The sequence below is a fragment of the Maniola hyperantus genome, chromosome 7, assembly GCF_902806685.2.
Source record: "Maniola hyperantus chromosome 7, iAphHyp1.2, whole genome shotgun sequence".
NCBI classification, from domain to species: domain Eukaryota; kingdom Metazoa; phylum Arthropoda; class Insecta; order Lepidoptera; family Nymphalidae; genus Maniola; species Maniola hyperantus.
In genome coordinates, this window is record NC_048542.1 from 2,229,420 (window position 1) to 2,250,820 (window position 21,401).

General features: G+C 37.5%; 3 protein-coding genes across 8 annotated transcripts in view; 1 reads left to right on the forward strand and 2 right to left on the reverse strand.

Annotated features, from left to right (window-relative positions):
* LOC117983826 (KH domain-containing, RNA-binding, signal transduction-associated protein 2-like) overlaps positions 1 to 21,401 on the forward strand; it is a 224,938-nt gene that overhangs the window by 38,504 nt on the left and 165,033 nt on the right. The window lies entirely within an intron of this gene.
* On the reverse strand, positions 1,425 to 5,504 carry LOC117983812 (uncharacterized). Its single transcript, XM_069500033.1, has 2 exons — positions 4,483 to 5,504; positions 1,425 to 4,357 (listed from the first exon to the last, which is right to left on the reverse strand). Exons 1-2 carry the CDS (start codon positions 4,791 to 4,793, stop codon positions 2,080 to 2,082), a joined length of 2,589 nt encoding a protein of 862 aa, XP_069356134.1. The 5' UTR covers positions 4,794 to 5,504; the 3' UTR covers positions 1,425 to 2,079.
* LOC117983816 (glucose dehydrogenase [FAD, quinone]-like) lies at positions 10,619 to 13,760 on the reverse strand. Its single transcript, XM_034970443.2, has 2 exons — positions 13,711 to 13,760; positions 10,619 to 12,496 (listed from the first exon to the last, which is right to left on the reverse strand). The coding sequence occupies exon 2, from the start codon at positions 12,494 to 12,496 to the stop codon at positions 10,619 to 10,621; it is 1,878 nt and encodes a 625-aa protein (XP_034826334.1). The 5' UTR covers positions 13,711 to 13,760.

Consider the following 21,401-nt stretch of genomic DNA (forward strand, 5'->3'; position numbering starts at 1 on the left):
ACAATTTTTTTTGGTATAGTCCGTACAAAATGAGTTCTCACTCGCCATTTTAACTACTGTCATGTCAAAAGTACAGTTCACCTTTGAAGTAAGGATTAGAATCGTACTTTTGACATGACAGTTGACACAAAAAGTTAAAATGGCGCGTGAAAACTCATTTTGTACGCATTATATATAACTTCGCTAACGACTTTGTCAACTGTTTACGATTGACGTGTGCTACACCGAGACGGGTAACTATTTAAGTTTTAAAATACTTAGCTTGAAACAGCTCATTAGAGTTTGAAGATTAACGCGAATTCACCCAAAACAGTTTTAATTAGTTCATTATTTTGAAGTTTGATGCCAAAATTCGTACATAACTTCTCGAATGTCTTTACTTCTGTACCCGTAGTACAAGATTTTACGTCTCACCAAACGTTGCTAGAATTCGAGAGTCGAAACACAATAACATCAAAGTAAAATGGACCTAAAGAGCCTTGAATTGAAGATTCAATGCCACTGATTTTAATTTCGCAATGTTTCCGCTTAGAGCGCTGGCTGTAGAAGTGTAGACAAACTTGAGCTTTAAAACAAGGCTTTTAAGATCCAGTTTACTGTAACGCGGAAGTATTTCGACTCGAATTTGGTTTGGTTTGGTGAGACGTAAAATCTTGTACTACGGGTACTGACATTTTATGACCAATGCTACTGTACTCGCGTAACTCCAACTGTATAAATTAAACCCCTAAGTGGGTGAAATAGGGGTTTGAAATTTGTGTATTCCACACGGACGAAGTCGCGGGCATTATCTAGTAAGTATTAGATATCCGGTGCTTTCCATTGCGGGGAAATTAATAAATGAATATCCAAATATGACAGGTCACAAAACAAAAAACCACGAAATAACCATTTAAATAAAACAACACACTGCTATAAATATAAAATAACCGCGAAAGCTCGTATTGGAAGCCTGGCTTACAACCACATTCAAACATACAATATTATGTTGCGCGTTGCGCGTGGCGTGGCGGTTGTCACAGCTGTCAGATAGAAACGTCAAGATTAAGCCGATGAGCAATTTGCGAAATTAACATTACCGTCGTGACTCGTAACTTCGCCTGGGTTTTGACATAATTTTGAAGTTGGCGCTAAAACTAGAAAGTTATTTGGCAACACTGAATGATAAAAGTACTTTTTCGGACCAAAGCTATTGTACAGGACAAAAATCTGTCTTAAAACAAGTGAAGTAAGGTGGAAAATTCGATCACAAAGTGATTAGGCGAAGTATGGGTGTGTTTGCCTAACTTCGCCTACATCACGCCATAGCATCAATTATTAAACAATTGTATGAAAAACGTCATAGTACAACAAGTCTAAGCAATTTAAAATGTCACAGTCGAATATAAACCTTACTAAAGCATTATAGACTAGGTTTTTGAAAAAAATGTATAGTAGGCGAAGATAAGTAGCGTTCTGAAGTCAGTTGCATACTTTAGTTATAACGCTGATAGGGCTGCCAAAAATCATGTTAACTTACCTCACTGCAAAATAAAGAGGGGTGATGGCTTGAGCAAAAAGGTTTTTTTAATTTTAAATATTTTTATTGTAGGCGCCTAAAATATTTAATCAAAAAAGTCGTAAAAACAATATTTCCATTTTTTTATAATAAATAATAAAATCAGACTCAACTAGGTCAGTTCGACATAAAAGCTCATATTATAATTTAATCCTTATTTTGAAGCTAAATGGTAGATTAAATGTTATCAAAAACAAAGGGAATGTTAAAAAATTTGCCTCGTAATGATCTTCAAATTCTTATTCATAATAGTATTATTTATTATTCTTAGACATTAAATCAGACTCGGTCAAGCATAGACATAAAAATACAAATATTTAGTAATCAGTTGCTTCTAGCTTAATAGTATAGTAACAAAAAACAGTTATCAAAAAAAAAACAGAATCAAGGTACAATATTTGACTTACAATTCTTAAAATATAAACTCAACAATTACTAATAATCAGGTCAGTCAAAGACATAAGAACTAAAAATAATATAATGAGGCATTCATTTTCATGAAAATAGTATAAGTAAAATAACTATTGTACGTTGTAATTACTCAAGTCGATATTAAATATGATTTGACCTCGTCGACAAATTTTTGGCTCAGGCAGTACTAAAATAATATCATCTAAATGCTTCATAGGCCAAATATCATCAACTGTAGGGTAAGTAAAAACTGATCCTCGGTTAACTTTCGATTCCTTCTTTTTTCTCAGAAATTTGACCTCAGGAATGTTATTTTTTATTGATATTACTTTTCCTACGAAGTGCTTCACACTCTTTTTTGTAACAAATTGAGCTAAAATCCAGGAGTCTGTTTTTAATTTATTATCACTTTCTGTGAAGTATTCAATGTCAGAAATTCCGTAGTGTATTGATGGTTCTATGTTTTCTTGTTCTTCTTTTTGGCAGGTCGCGATGAAATCGTCCATTGTTTCATATTCTGAATCATCCGTATCATCTATTTTCATTTCAATGTCAGTTGTTAAGCTAGATTGACTACTAGATCTCTTCTTTCTTCGTTTCACAGATGTGTGCTTTTGCATCTTCTTTTTTGCTTTAGTAGTTTCTCGACTTTTTCTTTCTTTAATTTCATCATTTGGTTCCTTTTCAACAGTATCTGTCATTTCTTCTTCCTCTTCTTCTGTTTCTTGTGTTATTTCTTTTAGGACTTTTCTTTGTTCAGCTACTACTCTTTGTCTCTTTTTAATTGGGACTAGTTTCATGTGTAAGGCAGACCGTGTGATTGTTGTAACCCCTTTCTTTTTCAAATTCCTGTTTCCTTTCTTATTCTGCAGTATTTTCTGAGACGGCCCAGCTTCGATAATGACATCAGAGGTTATAATAATTTTTGTTTGGTTTGTTTTAAGGCAGTCTGGGATTACGTCAATAAATGGCATATTTTCTTTATCATTCCTTGAAATTTCACCCAAATATTTAACATTTGATTCTTGCGACGAGGATGCCTCAGCATTTTGCTTATATTGAAGTAGGCAGTCTGGGATTATGTCAATGAATGGCATATTTTCTTTATCATTCCTTGAAAGTTCACCCAAATATTTAACATTTGATTCTTGCGACAAGGATACCTCAGCATTTTGCTTATATGGAAGTAAGTAAGTATTGACACTCCTGATACACAAGTTTTTGAGGCTTTCAGGATTTTTTTGCATTAGCAATGGCTGCAGCAATGAGTCAGAATTTACCTGCACAGTTTTAAGTTTTTTTTCTTTTTGCCTTTTATTTCTTTTTCCTGTTTTTACTAATTTTTGTTGAGTTGTTAAATCTTTAAAATCTTTTTCGCAAACCGATTTGCCCGGTGGCACATCTAATTTCTTGTTTCGTACTTTTTTATTAGGATCTGCACTGCGAGTCTCCTTCAGCCAGTCTAATAATGCATTGTCAATAGTATATGTCATCGTTTGTTGGTTTGAACCTGCCATTTTACTAATTACTTTGTCGGGGTTGAATGGCACAATGCCAGTGCTTTTAAATCCACTGATTATGTTATGATTTTTTTCGTTAAGTTTTTCCACTAGTTGTTTGAGTAGATTTGGAAAATGTCCCTTGTGAATTGTTGCTTCTCTCGGGTTTTTTATTTTGTAGTTTAATAGAATTTCCCTCCATAGTTTTTTTAAGGGACCAAAATAGCATACATCCAAGGGTTGGGTTAAATGTGTTGAATTTGGGGGTAAAAATATGAAACATATATCATTTTGTTCACAATATTTTACAATTTTGACGTTTATGTGGGACGCTAGGTTATCACCAATCAAAACTTTCTTACCAGGTTTATTTTGAGCCCATGGTAAAATCATACTTTCAAACCAATCTTCGAATAAATGGCTGTCAAACCATCCCGATTTAGAACGGTTGAATCTGGTTCCTTTAGGTCCATTAAGTGTCCATTGTGTATATAAATGTTCCGCCTTATACACAACGTATGGAGGAAGACATTCTCCTGCTGCAGTTATTGCAAACATTATAGATATAGCCCCCTTCGTATAGTTTAACACCCTTTCGGGGTACTTAATTCCTCTTCTGAACAAACATTTTTGGACCCCAGGATTATCTGTCAAGTTTGTCTCATCGTAATTTAAAATATTTTCACTAGGGACGCCTTCTAGTGATGATTTTAAATTTGTGAAGTAATCTCTCATTTCATCGGGACTTTTTTCTGCTCGGCTCCTTTTTATGTTTTGGATCACTCTGTGGGTTAATTTAGGTTTGTTTCTTTTTATAAAAGAGTATGCCCACTTCTTTCCAGGTAATTTGTTATTAAAAATTGAAAGTCGTCCATTGCCCTCCAAATATCTGAAAATGTAAAATATATTACTCTCAACCCAACTATCATTATTTTCCAATACTAATAGAAATGAATAATGTAGTAGATGCCTTAATTCAATAAATCTCTTGATACAAAATATTTCAAACATCACCTGTATACGACAATTCTCAAATCCAAAAGAGTCAAAGGACTGCCATAATCGGCGGCTGCAATTAAAACTTTTATTGTTTCATCTTCCTCCTGATCGGTAAGTCTTGTTGGGCATCCTGGTCTCTTAGGGTGTTTATTATGCAGCTTGTCCAATAAAGTTCGGCGAGGTATGCCAAAGGCTTTTTCTGCATCGTATGACGACATTGTCTTCTTTTTTAATGCTTCCACCGCTAAGTTTATCATAGTTTCTGAATGTTTAGCAGTGTACGGCCGCTTTTTGCGTTTACTCACTTTCTCTTTTTTATTTGCCATTATGAGTAGTTCTGTAATCAATTGTTTCGATTAAAAATCCGATTCTAGGTGATATCACCCATTACCAAGGGACGTGGGCAACCAAGCTTTGCTCAAGATAGATAAATATAGAATAAAAAAATCTCAGATAATATGAAACCTCTCGAATGATTTTTCGCCCTTGCGAATCTATATGGGATTATGATATTGAAAATTTCGTTTTCAAGAACACGATTATAAACAAATATACCACTTATAAATAAATATATTGTATAGTAGTATAAATTATGAAACAAAAAGAGCGACAGCCCTAGGGGCAGGTGAAGTTTGGCAACAAGATGGCCGCCGCTATCCCCTCAATAACATTTTATTCAAATACGACTTCTAAACGTGAATTAGATAGAATATAATAACGGCATAAGAAAGGGGATTAGATTAAGGTGATAATAAAATAAAAAGTTTAGCATTACCTGTTCTGTAACATTGGCTAAAACTAAAGTTTAAACACAGACAAAAAAAAACGTGTCGTTTGCTTCACGGCAAAAACGCACTGGTCACCAACAATGTGAAGTTAGCCACAAACAATCCGCAGAATCTTGCCATAGTTGAAAAATACTATGGTTTTCAGTACTTATATTCGCAGCCTGTCTTAAACTTATATTGGAAACCTTAACTTATTTAAAATTAGGCGAAGATCGGTACCACAGACGAAGTAACGAGTCACGACGGTACTTAATACTCGGTTATTATTACACAAACACGTTTCGAAATTTGCAATGCATTCTAGGTTTTGAACATGCTGATATAACTGAGTAAATTCGTATCTATATCCCGAAATTCGTACTGAAAACTGAAAAAAGTATTTCTTTAAATATAAAATTTACTATTAGTAGTCAGTCAGTTGCACACTTTTAAGGCAATGTTCAGCAATTTTTGTCTGTCTGTTTGTAATTTAAGTCCCGCAAATTACTAATGCGCGTGGTCGCCATTATAGTGACGTCAGCACTAGACTGAAGATTCGAGCTGATGTTATGTTTTTATTTCGGCTGATGTCAAAATTACGTCATTTCGATGTTAATGAGACATGGCTCCAGCGCAATAGCAATTTGCGGGACTTAGAACTGTTCTTATAATTATATAGTTAGGGAATTATTATTGGGGTTATCCATTAAAGTCCAATTCTTTTAGTGCCAATGGTAACACATTTGTAGTTTAAATCGGTCTCGGTAATTGGTCCAGGTGGTTTATGGGATGACATGCGCTCAAGAACAAATAAATGACCTTATAACTATAAATAAAGGGGGTTAATTTTGCTAGTGACGGTGTAATGAGGTGACGCACTAGTATTCTGAAGGGTTTCCAAGGGATTCACATTTCACATGGAGTATATATGTTACAAACAAAGCTTAAATAACGGACGCTAATACTAACGTTTAATTACTCGTCTATCTTTGATACTTTAGGGCCTAGGAGTTTAGCTTAAACTTTTTTGTATTTTCTAGGGACCTAGGTACAACAGGGTATATTATCAAACGATTGTCCTGCATTAGCAACGTTGACTCGAGTAGGTACCTGGATGGATAACCAATTTTGGAGATCTGAATAAAATTGACCTTCTCGTTTCCTCCGTACCTTGGAGAGCACGTTAAGCTGTATGAGTAGCTGCTGGATATAGGCCTTTTCAAGAGCGCGCCACCAGACACGGTCCTTCGCCTTCCTCATCCACCCTCTTCCCAACACCTTCTTCAGATCACCGGTACGCGGTCTACACTACAGAAGTCGTCTACCCCATCGGCCGTTGGTTCTAAGACAGAAATGGCCTACCCCCTGCCACTTCAGTTGCTCATCTATTGAGTTGAGCTATATCGGTCACTCTTGTTTTTCTGCAAATTTTCTCATTCCGGATTTTGAAAATGGAAGGACAAAATTATAGAGCGGCTACCATGACAGTTGTTTAATCAATGCAAATGATCTAGGATCTCCCATTAACCATTCAGGCGTAATTAGAGCAAAATAAAAACAAATGGCGAAATTTAAATTTAATATAGCTCGCCGTCAAGAGAGGAAATTATGTTTTTATCTCGGCACAGAATTGTGGTAAGTAGGTAGGTACAAAGTACCGGGTAGAGGAAGAAATACGGTTTTATTTTCTTGCTCACAATAAAGGTTGTAATTATTTCAACTTGCGTTTTTTTTTAATTTATAGACTAGCGCTTGGCTGCAATCAGACCTGGCAAATGATGATGCAGCCTATGGAGCGCGCTTGCTTAGAACATGCCTATTCACTCTTGACTTGAAGGGACCCATATTATAATTGGAGGGGAAAACTGATGCTGGAAGGGTGTTCTAAATCTTAGTGGTTCGAATCAGAAATGTGGAGGCTTTACTTTTACACCTAAAATACTTCATCGAGTTCTATGAGGTACAAAGATAACTTTCATCCTGGAGATAGACATACAATATTTTTTTATCCCGGAAAAACCGAAAATTCCCTAAGAGAGTTCCGTCGTGAACACAACTCAGTGGTTACATAATATGTATCTTTTTTTTTTAATGTATGTTTCGCTGGCAATCCTCCGACATGGTTATCGGAGACTTTGTATAGCTTAGCACGTCATTTTTTTTTAACTTTTTCTTTTTAGATTGTCATGAAACAAGTTCTTTTTTTTTGTACTGTGATCGTGCTTTTGAAGCTTATAGCCTTACGTTTTTTAACTTATTCTATTCAGACTTATATTTATATGCATATGTAACATATTATTCCAATAATATATTATATTTATATATAATTGGATACAGTCACAGACCTGCAAATAATCTTTGTCCACGAAACTATCAACTTTTCGTGGTCCGTCATCATCGCACTGTAACTATCTAGAGCTATGGCACCTATACTGCATTCATTGGCATCGTTCAAGGCGCTTTTGGGCAATAATGCTCAATGGGATACATTCAATGACGGGTGTACATAACTTTGATTCGGGAGTTACTGAAGTACGCGGAAATTGAAGACGCAGGTCATTCAATGTTCTCAGCGTACATTCAAAATCCTTGAATGTTTTATCGTTTTGTATTTTGTGGGTTTTTGTGTTTGTTTTTAAATTTATCATTGATCATCTTAGTTAGTATAAGAAGTGGTGTGAACGTTCCAATTAGATGTAAAATAAATAAATAATAATACTGCCATGGACTACTTTTTATTACGAGAAAACGGGGTAAAAGTTACATGCACAATGATTTTTGTCATGAATTGGATAAATGACACTTGTTATTTCGGGAAAACGGGGTGAAGATAACACTCACTGAGTACCTACTTTTTTTTTTTAATTTTCTCTGTTACCGCAATATCGTCAATTTTGTGGGAAATAAGTTAGTTGTTATTTTCTTTATCTCATAAAACATTTGAGAAGCTTGAAGAGCAATATTTCATTGCAAAAGTTTGAAACTTTAAGGCCTTTTGTCTTCGCTGCTTGCGGCTGTTGCGGCGTCGCTGTTGGCAAACTTTTACAGCAATATGATAAAACTATAATAAGTGTCGCACATAGCAGGGTCTTGTATTCATGAAGTTAAGAATTATCGAGAAAGATTTTTGATAATTATTCAGCACTAGCTGATGCCTGCCACTTCGGCCACGTGGACTTAGGTTTTTAAAAATCCCGTGGAAACTCTTTAATGTTCCGGGGTAAAAGTAGCCTATGTCACTCTCCAGGTTTTCAACTATATCCATGCAAATCACGTGATGCGTGCGACGTGCTTGAAGGACAAACCAACAACCTTTCAAGGGCCATAACTTTTGAAATAAATACAATTTTACTATAGAATTGTTTTAGGGCATAGATAATGGAGAGATAAATCGATGTAAGGCTTAGTTATAGAATAGAACTATCTTATGCCCACGACTTCGTCCGCGTGGACTACTCAAATTTTGAACTCCTATTTTATAACCTTAGGGGTTGAATTTTCAAAAATCCTTTCCTAGCGGATGTCTACGTCATAATAGCTATCTGCATGCCAAATTTCAGCCCAATCCGCCCAGTAGTTTGAGCTGTGCGTTGATAGATCAGTCAGTCAGTCACCTTTTCGTTTTATATATTTAGACTAGCTTATGCTCGCGACTTCGTTCGCGTGGACTACATAAATTTCAAACCCCTATTTCACCCCCTTAGGGGTTGAATTTTCAATAATCCTTTCTTAGCGGATGCCTACGTCATGATAGCTATCTGCATGCCAAATTTCAGCCCGATCCGTCCAGTAGTTTGAGCTGTGCGTTGATAGATCAGTCAGTCAGTCACCTTTTCTTTTTATATATTTAGATGAAGATGATAGGCGTAATACGTTTGTATAAAGAAGCGCCGCGCCACCTTTGAACGCACTTATGGTATGAATTTACACTTTGTGTATAAGACAAGGTAGGTATTTGATTAGTTTTCGAAAGGGTTTCCTGTGACGATATTAAGCCTCACACATCAAACGTGTGAAGGTACACGTAGCAATGTACAAACAATGTTTACCTAATTAAATCCCCGCCTTGGCATTTCTAAAATACAAAATGTGGTTAATTTGCTCAACTCTGTTTATTTATTGCACGCAATAATCACGCGGAGTTACGTAACGTAGAGATTTCGATCTCTTTTAGGGATCCGTAGGAAAATAAGGAATCTTTATAGTATCACCCAGTGCGTCTGTTTATCTGTCCGTCTGTATTTAAAAATAAATAAACTATAGGAACCATTTACAAAATATATATATAAGACGTACCTTCTAGAATATCGATTTACAATGAACCAAAAGCTTAATTTTGCTATAATCCGCTGAAACAGGTTGAATCTGTATGATGCAACAGCAAGCAATATGCAGCATGCGAAATGCACCGCCCGCCCTCCCACTGCTAACCATGCAGGAAAAAGCAGCTACCCAGGCAAGCAATACCGCACCACCACCACGCAACACCGTTGTAATGCGTGGTGGTGGTGCGGGTGCGTATTGCTTGACTGGTTTAAGTTAATACTTAATCCATATTTAATAACTTGATTAAACCCAGAAACATAGACGTCATTCTAAATTACAATAAATTGCCACGGAGAACAGAGCGCGATTAACTATTATATCAAAAATTCTAAATTACAATAATTGTAGAAGAATTATATCATCATTATCATCATAATTATCATCCGATCCACTACTGGGTCTAGGGTTGCCAGGTCTTAAAAACAAAAAGCCGGACAGACCAGCTGGTTTAGCCGGACATTTGGGTAAAAAGGCTGGACAATCTTAATTTTTTCCTCTTAATAAAAGACAACTTTTTTATCAATTACCATACCATACCAGAATGATCTTCTAAAATTCTAATGAAACAACAATAAAGTTGAACGAATCAATCTTCTTTTTTATTAATAAATAATCATTCATTATTTACTTACTACGTACTATATTGCGATTTGCAATGGACAACATAATTAAACGAAACTCTAATTAAAAATTAGATTTTAATTAGAGTTTTGATTAGAAATTTTCATACAAAACTTTGATTCTTATGAAATAAGAATAGAATTTAATGAATCAGTCCTATTTACTTAATATTATTTCAAAATGTAAAAAAAACTGCAAACTTAAAAAGCCTAACAAAAGCCGAACTGGCCGCGCCGCGCCGTCTAATTTGGCCGCACACGCAACCAAAAAGCCTGAATGTGTCCGGCTTTATCCGGACGCCTGGCAACGCTAACTGGGTAAATAATAATAAATATGTTTTATTCAAGTAAACTTACACAAGTACTTTCGAATCGTCGGATGCATCTACCACTGGTTCGGAATGCCTTAAGAATGCTATTGATTGACAAAAAAAGTCATTATCTTTTCGTCCCCCAGTCTTCTTTTATCATATCGGCGCCTTTTTCTGCTATCATATATGTTGGAGCATTAGTGTGACCTGATGTTATTTCAGGCATTACACTAGCGTCGATTACCCTTAATCTAGAAATGCCATGTACTCTCAATCTAGGGTCTACAACTGATGACGGGTCACTCTCTAATCCCATTTTACAAGTCCCGCTTTGGTGGTAAATTGTAAACGTGAACATTTGTGCTTGACATGCAAAGTACGCATCACTGCCAAATGCACCATATTTTAGACATTCAGCAATGGGTACATCATACAACTTTGTTCCTATCTTTTTCAAGGATGGTTGCTTTGAAATTTCAATAGAAACTTTGATGCCTTCAACAATTTTCCGCAAGTCTTCTGGATATTCGAAGTAGTTTGGAACCAAAGTTGGGTGCGCTTTCGGATTTCTGTTTCGCAATAACACTCTTCCTTTGGATTTAGGTCGCATGAGCATAGGGAAAACCATGAAAACGTCTTTATTTCCTAACGAAGAGTATGTATTAGAATAAATTCGTTCATCAAAACCAAAGTTTCTTGGCAATAAAGGGTCAGAATTTAGGCCTCCACTTATGAAAAGCAATTCTATATCAGCCCAGCCTGTTGTGTTGAATCTGTCGTTCAATTCCAGAAATATAAGAGCCTCACATCCTCCAGGTACCGATAAAGGACCTCGGTGATTATTCATCCATTTGAATACCAAGTCTAAGTGGTTCATTAAATAACCTGTAGAAAGGCTTTCATTTTGTTGTCGCACAATAAATTGAACTCCACCCGCTGCTATGTGATCCATTAGGTTATATCCTACAGGCAAATCTTTTATAACCGGTATATTAAGAGACTCCAAATTATCTCTGGGTCCTATTCCAGAAAGCATCAATATTTGAGGAGAGTTAATAGCACCTGCTGATAATATAACTTCCTTTTTGACTAATATTTTATATCGCTTGCCAAGTTTTTCTAGTTCTACGCCTATCACTTTAGTTTGCGTGTTATCGAAAATGAGTTTTGTAACCATGCTGACTTTAGACACATGGAGGTTGTTTCTTTTATGAATAGGATGGAGATATGCTCTATTGGAACTGTGCCGTGTTCCATTCTTCATAGAAAGTTGTAAGAAAGATACTCCAGCTGGTTTTGCTGCATTATAATCATTATAATATTTGAAACCTAACTCTTGCGCTCCCTTTACCCATGCTTTGCCTTTAATTGTACGAAAAGGTGCGTGCTCGACATTTAAGAAACCGTCATGACCATGATATTCGCGATTGTCGTGTGTAGGAATGTTGAAGTTTTCGATTTTTTTGAAATAAGGAAGAACGTCATTCCATCCCCATCCTTTATTGCCCATCGCTTCCCAGTTATTAAAGTCGTGAGCTGCACCTCTATTATATATCATATAGTTCAGAACGCTGGAACCTCCGAGAACCTTACCACGTGGCCAGTTACATTGCTTGTTTTCAAAGCCAGCACAATACCTGTCAGAGGGTTTGGTTTTGTATTTCCAATTGGCGTCAGTAAACTGGAGGAAGTTTGCTAGAAGAGGAATGTCCATAATATAATTTTCATTCCCACCAGCTTCTATAAGTAGTACTTTCCATTCGGGTATTTCTGTTAAGCGGTTAGCGACCACGCATCCCGCTGTGCCCGCACCGACTACGATGAAGTCATATTCCGAAAGAAAATTCGTTTGGTCTGGTGGTTCGTTACCTGTTTCGTGTATGCCTTCTCGCAGAAATTGCATCAAGGACAAAATCGGATCGGCAACCTGCGAGTCGGTTGGGATAAAAACCGTGAAGATCCATAGTGTCGCCAGCAACATCAGTGATCGACCCTGGCTCTTCATCTGAAAAATAAAAACGGTTATGAGGACAGGAATTAGAAAGGTTAACAGCCGAATGACTAACACCTAATAACGTCATTAATATTGTATGATCACTGAAGCTGTGATAGTCTAGTGGTTAGGACGTCAGCCTTCTAATCGGAAGTCGGGGGTTCGAACCTGGGCACGCACCTCTAACTTTTCGGATTTATGTGCGTTTTAATTAATTAAATATCACTTGCTTTAACGATGAAGGAAAACATCGTGAGGAAACCTGCATGCCTGAGAGTTCTCCATAATGTTCTCAAAGGTGTGTGATGTCTACCAATCCGGACATGGCCAGCGTGGTAGACTATGGCCAAAACCCTCACTCTGAGAGGCGACCCGGTGCTCTGTAGTGAGCCGGTGATGGGTTGATCATGATGATGATCATGTTGATGACTGAAACTATGCTAGCCTAGTGGTTCAGACCTAGAGTTCTTATTTGGAAGGCCCGTGGCGTGATTCCGAGCATGCACCTCAAACTTTTTGAGTTACATGCGTTTGAAGCCGCACATTGCGTTGCGTTGGCGGTGCGGCGCCTGAGTGGTGCCGCTGCGTCATAGAAATTGATGTACCATGCCACATGATGCGTTACGAGGTCAAGCGGCGTCGCACCGCACGCGCATCTGACTTGGGACCAGAGAGACGAAGATGGGAGGGGTTGTGCGTTACAATATCATACTTCTTGCCGCAGCGGCAACGCAGTACCCGTGTGGCACCCAATACTCAAATCCTCAGCGGAGTGGCACCGCAACGCACCGGAAATGCATCATGTGGCCTATACTCGAAGTAATTAAATATATCACTAACGGAAGGAAAACATCGTGAACATCTCAAAGGTGAGTGAAGTCTGTCAATCCGCACTTGGCCTGTGCAGTGGACAATGGCCTCAGTAAGCCCTTCTCATTCTGAGAGATCTGTGCTTTACAAAATTTTAATTTCAATTGTTTTAAATACATAAAGAATTTGCTCTATTTTTTTTTTTTTTAGAAAAAGAATATTAGCCATGTTAAATGACTAATATTCCCCTTTCCCCTCCAACTAAGCGTCAAGCTTGTGCTAGGAGTAGGTACGACAATAGTGCAACGGGCGGGGTTTGAACCGTCGACCATTCGGTTTTCAGTCCACTCCTTTACCCGTTGAGCTATTGAGGCTCTAAAGCCTATTAGATGTAGCAAAGAATATCAAATACTCACTTTTCAAATTAATACACTAGAGTAATCCGTAAGCATACACGATTTTTAAACACTCGTAGAACGCATTAATTAAAAAAAAAAACAACAAAATGCGCATAGGATCTCGGCTCCTTTACATCACTGATATAGCATGCGTGCTGCCTGAAATTATATTTATATATTGTAGGAAAAAATTGCAGAACTAAGTGACACTATCAGCACCTGCAAAGAAAAAATCGTAAGTCACTTTTTAACGATTTGGAGTTACAATCATATTCTTCGTGAACAAAAAAAAACTTTTTTGGCACTCACCCCTTTTTAACCGACTTCCAAAAAGGAGGTGGTTCTTAATTCGGCCCGGTTTTTTGTCCGACTTTTTTTTAATGTATGCACATCGATTGTTTTATGATACTGCAATCTAGAATCATATTCTAGAATCTAGATCAACGGGAAGTACCCGATGAGTTTTGATTTTCTTGATGGGTCTTGATAGACAGACAACGAAGTGATGCTATAAGGGTTCCTTTTAGGATTTTAAATGAATGAATGCTAATAGAATCACTTCGTTGTCTGTATGTCTGTCATGTCTGTCAAGATCCGTCAAATGAATCAAAATTAACAGGGTATATCCTGTTGACCTAGAATCATAAAATAATAATATGGTAGGTAGTAATGTCCTAAAGCACAATCAGTAAAGGGAAAAATCTGAAAAAAAAACTACCTACGGAAACTTACGAGCGATGGTACAGAACTCTTCGTGTGCGAGTCCGACTCGCACTTCGCCGGTTTTTTGTCTCTGGAGATACGGAACTCTAAAAACAAGTTTGACGCGCTGCTATCGTGAAAAGTTAAGAATAATGAGATAGGGTGTTTTTCCTTGCAGGTGTCGCTAATCGCCATTGCCACGGTAATGTTATATGCAGTATTCCAACTTCATACAAACGGGCGAAACGCGAACTATACCTACGCGCCTCGATCTCGCGGTGCGCTCGCGGTGCAGCCAGTCGCGTCTGTGCCGCAGTGACGAACGGACGGTGTTTTGTTTTTTTAATAACCGCGTGATTTTTTCACAAAAATTAAGTTCAAGTACATATTTAATATGACAAGTACATATTTAAACACAAAGTAGGCAAATGACAAGTACATATTTAAACAGAAAGTAAGCAAATGTAATTAAAATGCCGGAGGCGGGCAGCCCTATCGCATGTTTACGTACCGCGATGCTGTAGGTATTTATTTCAAAGATACGGCCGAGCTACAATACTGTATAGATAACATTACCGTGCCATTGCCGTGACCTCACTTTCATAATCAAGTTTAGGTACTTAATATCTACTCGAACAAATTGCTGGATAAACTATAGTAGGTACGCGACAGGTTGAGATGGCAATCGGGGTATGAGGCGAGTGACCGGGTACACTGGGTTAGTGCGGGGGCTGTGCGGATGTGCGGGGCGTTCCCTCCCCGATTGCCATCTCGACCCGTCGCATACTATACGTGTTACCATCATCAGCAGTGTTATCTATACTAGACGTTTAATATAATTTAACTGCGTTTTTAGGGTTCCGTATTCGCAGGGAAGTGGGATGTCAAATGAAAAAGGAGTTCATAAATATAGTTCATAAAATCACTACCCATATTATTCTTCTTGTCGACTCTTCTCAGTAGAATCTACATTCTGAACCGCGGTGGTAGAGTATTGACTTATCATAAGTGGCATCATGATGTCCTATATGAAATAAATTAATTTCAATTTCAATTATAAATGCGAGTGTATTGGCTTATTGGTTTGTTAGTTTGTCCTGCGGTGCAACGGATAGATCAGATTTTTTTACATGGACCTGGAAAGTAACATAGGCTAATTTTTATCCCGGAAAATCAAAGAGTTCAGTCGCTAGCATCAGCTATATTAAAATTTACCAAGCGTCAGGAAAACAATTTTACTTTATTGTGATATTATTTCAGCGTTTACTAATAGGAGTTTTAGTTTTGAATTTTATCTTGCAAATTCAAAAATCAAAAATTGTGGTACCGGCAGGATTTGAACCTGCGTCTCCCCTGGGTCTAAGTGACCTGTCTCGAAGACTCAAAATGACCTTATGGGTACTATGCTTGTTTCCGTGACATGCAATACGAGGAAAATAAAATACCTAATTATCATAGATTATATTTCAATTAAAGAAACAAAGGCTGTTATTGTGTATTCTAGTTCATCATAATATCCATTTTTAGGGTTTCGTACCCAAAAGGCGCCAGCGGGACCCTATTACCAGCCTCCGTTGTTCGTCTGTCTGGCAGCGGGCTGTATCTCGTGAACTGTAATAGGTAGAGAGAAGAAATTTTCACCGAATATGTCTTTCTATTGCCGCTATAACAACAATCAATCAATCAGCATGTTTGCGTCCACTGCTGGACATAGGCCTTCCCAAGAGCGCGCCACCACACACGATTCTCTGCCTTCCTCATCCACCCACGTCCCGTTACCTTCTTAAGGTCGTCAGTCCAGCGGGTTGGAGGTCATCCCACATTGCGCTTGCCGATACGTGGTCTCCACTCCAGAACACGTCTGCCCCGACGGCCATCGGTTTTGCCGCTATAACAACAATAAGAATTTCAAAATAGTCGCTATGAAAATTAAAAAAAAAATTACTCAAAAAGTTTTATTTCTTGTACGATGGTACGGAACCCTTTGTGTTTGAGTCCGACTCGCTCTCGTAGTGTTTTATTCATAAATCAGTTGCATAATCATTTATTGCTCGAGTCGGGTAGTTATATTATGTAATATACGAGTAACTAGGTATCTGACTCCAGTATATACAGAGAGATGTTATCGCACTTATAATTTATTATCTCTGACAGAAGTCACGTGATCCGTTGCGTCAACATCTTGTGTCGATTGTATAAATACGGGTGGATGATGGTTTTAAAGCCAGTCTGCGTTCAGACGCAGACTCATTCGACTACTAAATGCTTTTGTGTTTAGGTCGTCATTTTAATTGATTGGTTGTAATAGTAATTTTGTGCAGTTAATGTTGTAGTTAGGTTAGTATAAAGAGTAAACCTCTCGATGAACCGCTACGCGTGTAATCATTGTCTGCGCGCAAGTTTAAAAAGAGAGGACATTCAAATAACCAATCCAAAAATGCTTATAATGCCCTGCTTTTTTGTCTGATTTTAAACTCGCTTCTGGTACCCTTTTAGAGAATAAACAGAGAGATATAGAGATAGTATACACCGTTAGTTTTACGTGACCATAAATTCACGGGTTGCAGATTTTTCTCCTAATGTCTGCTATAAGACCTAGCTACCTGCCAAATTTCATGATTCTAGGTCAACGGGAGGTATCCTGTAGGTTTCTTGAGAGACAGACAACTGACAGACAGACAACAAAGTGATCCTATAAGGGTTCCGTTTTTCCTTTTGAGGTACGGAACCCTAAAAATTGTTATTTCTTATATGTTGGTACGGAACCATTCTTGTGCGAGTCCATCCTGCACGTGACCGATTTTACCATTATTTTAAGCCCAATACCGACTTCCCTACAGCTTGCGTAAGTACCAGACAAATTACTTTTCCTCATTGACTTATACATATTATATTACTTCGTATGGACAGGGCTATTGAACAAACAAAATGGCACCGACTCATAGCACCCGTGCAACCTCAGTGACGTCTGGATTTCAAACGGGTCGTTCATTAGTATCTTAGAGGTGGCGCTGATTTATTTGGTTCCAAAACTGTAAAAAATTTTGTTTGCTTGGGCATATCTTGTCATTTATATCGATGCTTTTCCTAATTCGTAACTCACAAAATGCGATACCTTTAATCCCGCGGTCCCGTAACTTACGAGGTATGCGGGATCCGAGATTTCAGTTAACTTGTTGGCTTAATTAACTTTGTAATTAACAGACTCTTAATTTACCGCCTCTGTTCACTTTAATGAGGTATTAGCGGGACAGATTTTAGGGCGATGTGATTATAAGGTTTCGTCCACGTTGGTAACCAACGTTTCTTAGCCACTAATTTAAATCAGTACTCTTATTATAAATGCGAAAGTGTGTTTGTTTGTTGGTTTATTGGTTTGTTGGTTTATCCTTTTATCACGTCGCAATGGAGCAACGGATCGACATGATTTTTTGCAAGGGTATAGTTGAAGACCTGGACAGTAACATAGGTTACTTTTTATCCCGGAGAACCAAAGAGTTCCCACGGGATTTTTAAAAACCTAACTCCACGCGTACGAAGTCCGGATCCCGCATACCTCGCAAGTTGCGGGATCCAGGATTTCAGTTAATTTGTTGGCTTAATTAACTTTGTAATTAACAGACTCTTAATTTACCGCCTCCGTTCACTTTAATCTCGTGTTGCGGCATTTTGGTCCCGCATCCGCGATTCTCAAAACGAGGTCCTCAGGGTATGCTCTGAGTGCCCTGAGAATCCCATACTGAAGTACTGGCTTGCCGTACATCGTGACAATAACCGTAAATAAAGTACGAACCTCCTATTTGGGGGCAATCTCTAATTTTAATTTAATTTTAATTTTATTATTGTATATTTTGTAACTTTATTATTTTCATTTTATTATTATTATTTTTAACAATTGTACATTTGTATTTGTATTTACTTTTATGTATGTTCAAATGGGTTCAAGTTGCCTAAATAAATGACTATTTTATTATTATTATTATTATTATTTAATGAGGACAGATGAGCGGGACAGATTTTAGAGCGATGTGATTCTAAGGTTTCGTCCACGTTGGTAACGAACGTTTCTTAACCAGCTACGAAATAAGATTTACTTATACTTCGTCTGTTCGTACCTGGTTATTAATCAAGAACATTTTATCCGGGCTCGTTACGGAATAAGATTAAAATTACGTTGTTTCGTAACTGTTTAGGTACTAACTAATAATATTTTATCCAGGATCGTAAAGGAATATAAGATGTATTTTTGTAACTGCTTCGTACTCGTACATATACGTGAAATTTCGACTACGTACGGGTGCAGACCTTGGCGATGCCTTGCGGTACGATAGTAGAAGGGTGAAGGAGGAACCAGGTCGAAAAGTTCTTCGGCAAACTCTCCGATATATTATATCCTGTAAAATATAGACAGGCAACTTTACGCCGATGATCCAAACTGAACTGAAGAGATGTCACTGCATATAATTAAATTTTCCATTTAAAAACTTCAGTTGACAGTAGACTGAGAAGGCTCTGGGTCATCGATAGAAATGACAAGATATGCCCAAGCGAACAAAATTTTTCACGGTTTTGGAACCAAATAAATCAGCGCTAGCCGCCACCTCTTAGATACTAATGAACGACCCGTTTGAAATCCAACTGAGGTAGCATTGCATTGGTGCTAAAACACCACTGAGTCGGTTCCTTTTTTGTTTGTTCAATAGCCCTGTCCATACGAAGTAATATATAAGTCAATGCTCTGGGTACGTAATTTTGTAGTAGCTACAGAGCAAATTAATTTTATCAAGTCCTTTAATCCAAACGTGAATTTCGCCTTTTAATCCTCTAAATCGGGATACGGGATTAGGGTCGACCTGTGTTATTAGCTTTTCTAATTGACTTTTCATTGTAGCTTCTTATTAGCTTAGAATACACGGAACTTTTCGTATACCTACTATTTTGTGAAATGTTAAATCAACATAAACATGCAAAGTTAGGTTTGCGTATAATTGAGTGCTTAATTTTTAGGGTTCCGTGCCCGAAGGATGCGTCCTGGTGCTGTTCATTCTATATCCGTCCTCTGTCCGTCCATCTGTCAGCGTGCTGTATCTCATGAACCGTAACTTATTGCGGTAGTACGGTTATTAGAGAGTTGAAATTTTCATAGTGTGCATTCTATTACCGCTGTAACAATTAATAACAAAATTTCAAAAGGGCCGCCATGCAAATTAAAAAAAATTAAAAAGTCCTTTGTGTTATATCTTGTACGATGGTACGGAACCCTACATGTGCAAGTCCCACTCACACTATTGACCGGTTTTATTTTAACAAGGAATCCTTCCTTCATCCAGTGTCATTCGTCAAACTTCGTGAGTAAGTAAAAAAAAACTTGAAATTTAGTAAAATTATCCCACTTCTGAAGGGTAAGCAAATAACTTCCAAGATTTAAGTAACTTTTTTCGGAACTTATAATAGTTAACTCAGAATAAAAATATAATATATACAAACATGTTATTATTGTTTAAAGGACAACCCCCAACAGTAATATATTATTATCACAGATGATTTGTACATCAACTCAGTTGTCAAAGTCAAAGTCAAATGATTTATTCAAAATAGGTAATTAATAACTCTTTTTGATGGTCAGATGTTGGATTTCTAAGATATAGTGGTGATAATTATTACGCAAACTTAAAACTAAAGCTACGAGGGTTCCAAACGCGCCCAGGTCTGAGAAGAGCCCACAACAAACTCAGCCATATAGGTATTAGGTAGTTCAACTGAGTTGATGTTTTAGTAATTGACGATGAATTGATTGTATTGTTTAATATAAACGGGTACCTATTAGAATACACAAACTGAACAGTTTTGAATACGTCTGATTAAATATATTGTTCATGTCAATAGTCTATGTTAATTGTTTGGTTTTGGTGTAGTTTGCTTATTTGTTTTGTCGGTGTATTGTAGGATTTCGTCAGCATAAAGTGAAATTGCTTATTGATTGAATATCAACTTAACAATAAATCTAAATATACAGTACGACAAAGCTCTTTTGGCACTTGAATGACATTGACAGGGGGGCGTAGTTGTCGCACAGAGGCTTAGGCTGAGATCTATAAAGCGCACTTTGACTTTGCTCAGACTTAAGATTGAGTTAAAATGAGACAGATTTTTGTGAGAGATATAGCTCTATCTCGTTTTAACTCTGTCTTAACTAAGTCACAGTGTGCTCTATAGATCTCAGCATTCTATAGCTATAGACTATTCAAACAAAAACAAAGGGGACACTTGACGGCAACGTTAGTTATAATTTATTAATTTTCGCCACGCGCCAAAAGAGCCTTGTCGCACTGTAGGAATTATGATTTTCTTGAACATTATTTACAGGTTTCTAAAGATCTTCTTCGCTTCTAATTAGTTAAAGCGTCATCCTCCTATTTGGGAGGTCGGGGGTTCGATCCCGGGCACGCAACTCTAACTTTTCGGAATGTTTTTTTTTTTTTAAATAGATATAGCGAGCAAACGAGCAGGCGGGTCACCTGATGTTAAGTGATTACCGCCGCCCATGAATATTTGCAGCACCAGAGGAGCCGCCGATGCGTTGCCGGCCTTTTAGAAATTTGTTGGTCCGCCCCTTGAATAACCCCATGTTATAATCTAGTGGGAACACCGCCGATGGGAGTTGGTTCCACAGTTTGCACGTGCGTGGAAAGAAGGATCTGGCGCAGCGGACGGTCGAATGTGCGTTTTATGCAATTAAATATCACTTTCTTTAACGGTGAATAAAAACATAGCCAGCGATGGGTTGGTCACGATGATTATGACGACGATAACTCACCCAACCTGCATCCAAGACTTGTTTTTTGAAATCGCGACTTTAAGACCCATTACGCTCGGTCGACTAGTCGCCCGGCAACTCAGTCGACGGCGATCATTAGAATAATATAATTTATATATACAGGGTGTATCCAGAACGCTAAGCTAGCAAAAACAAAAACATATATCTCATTACATTCCGAGCTAGGCAG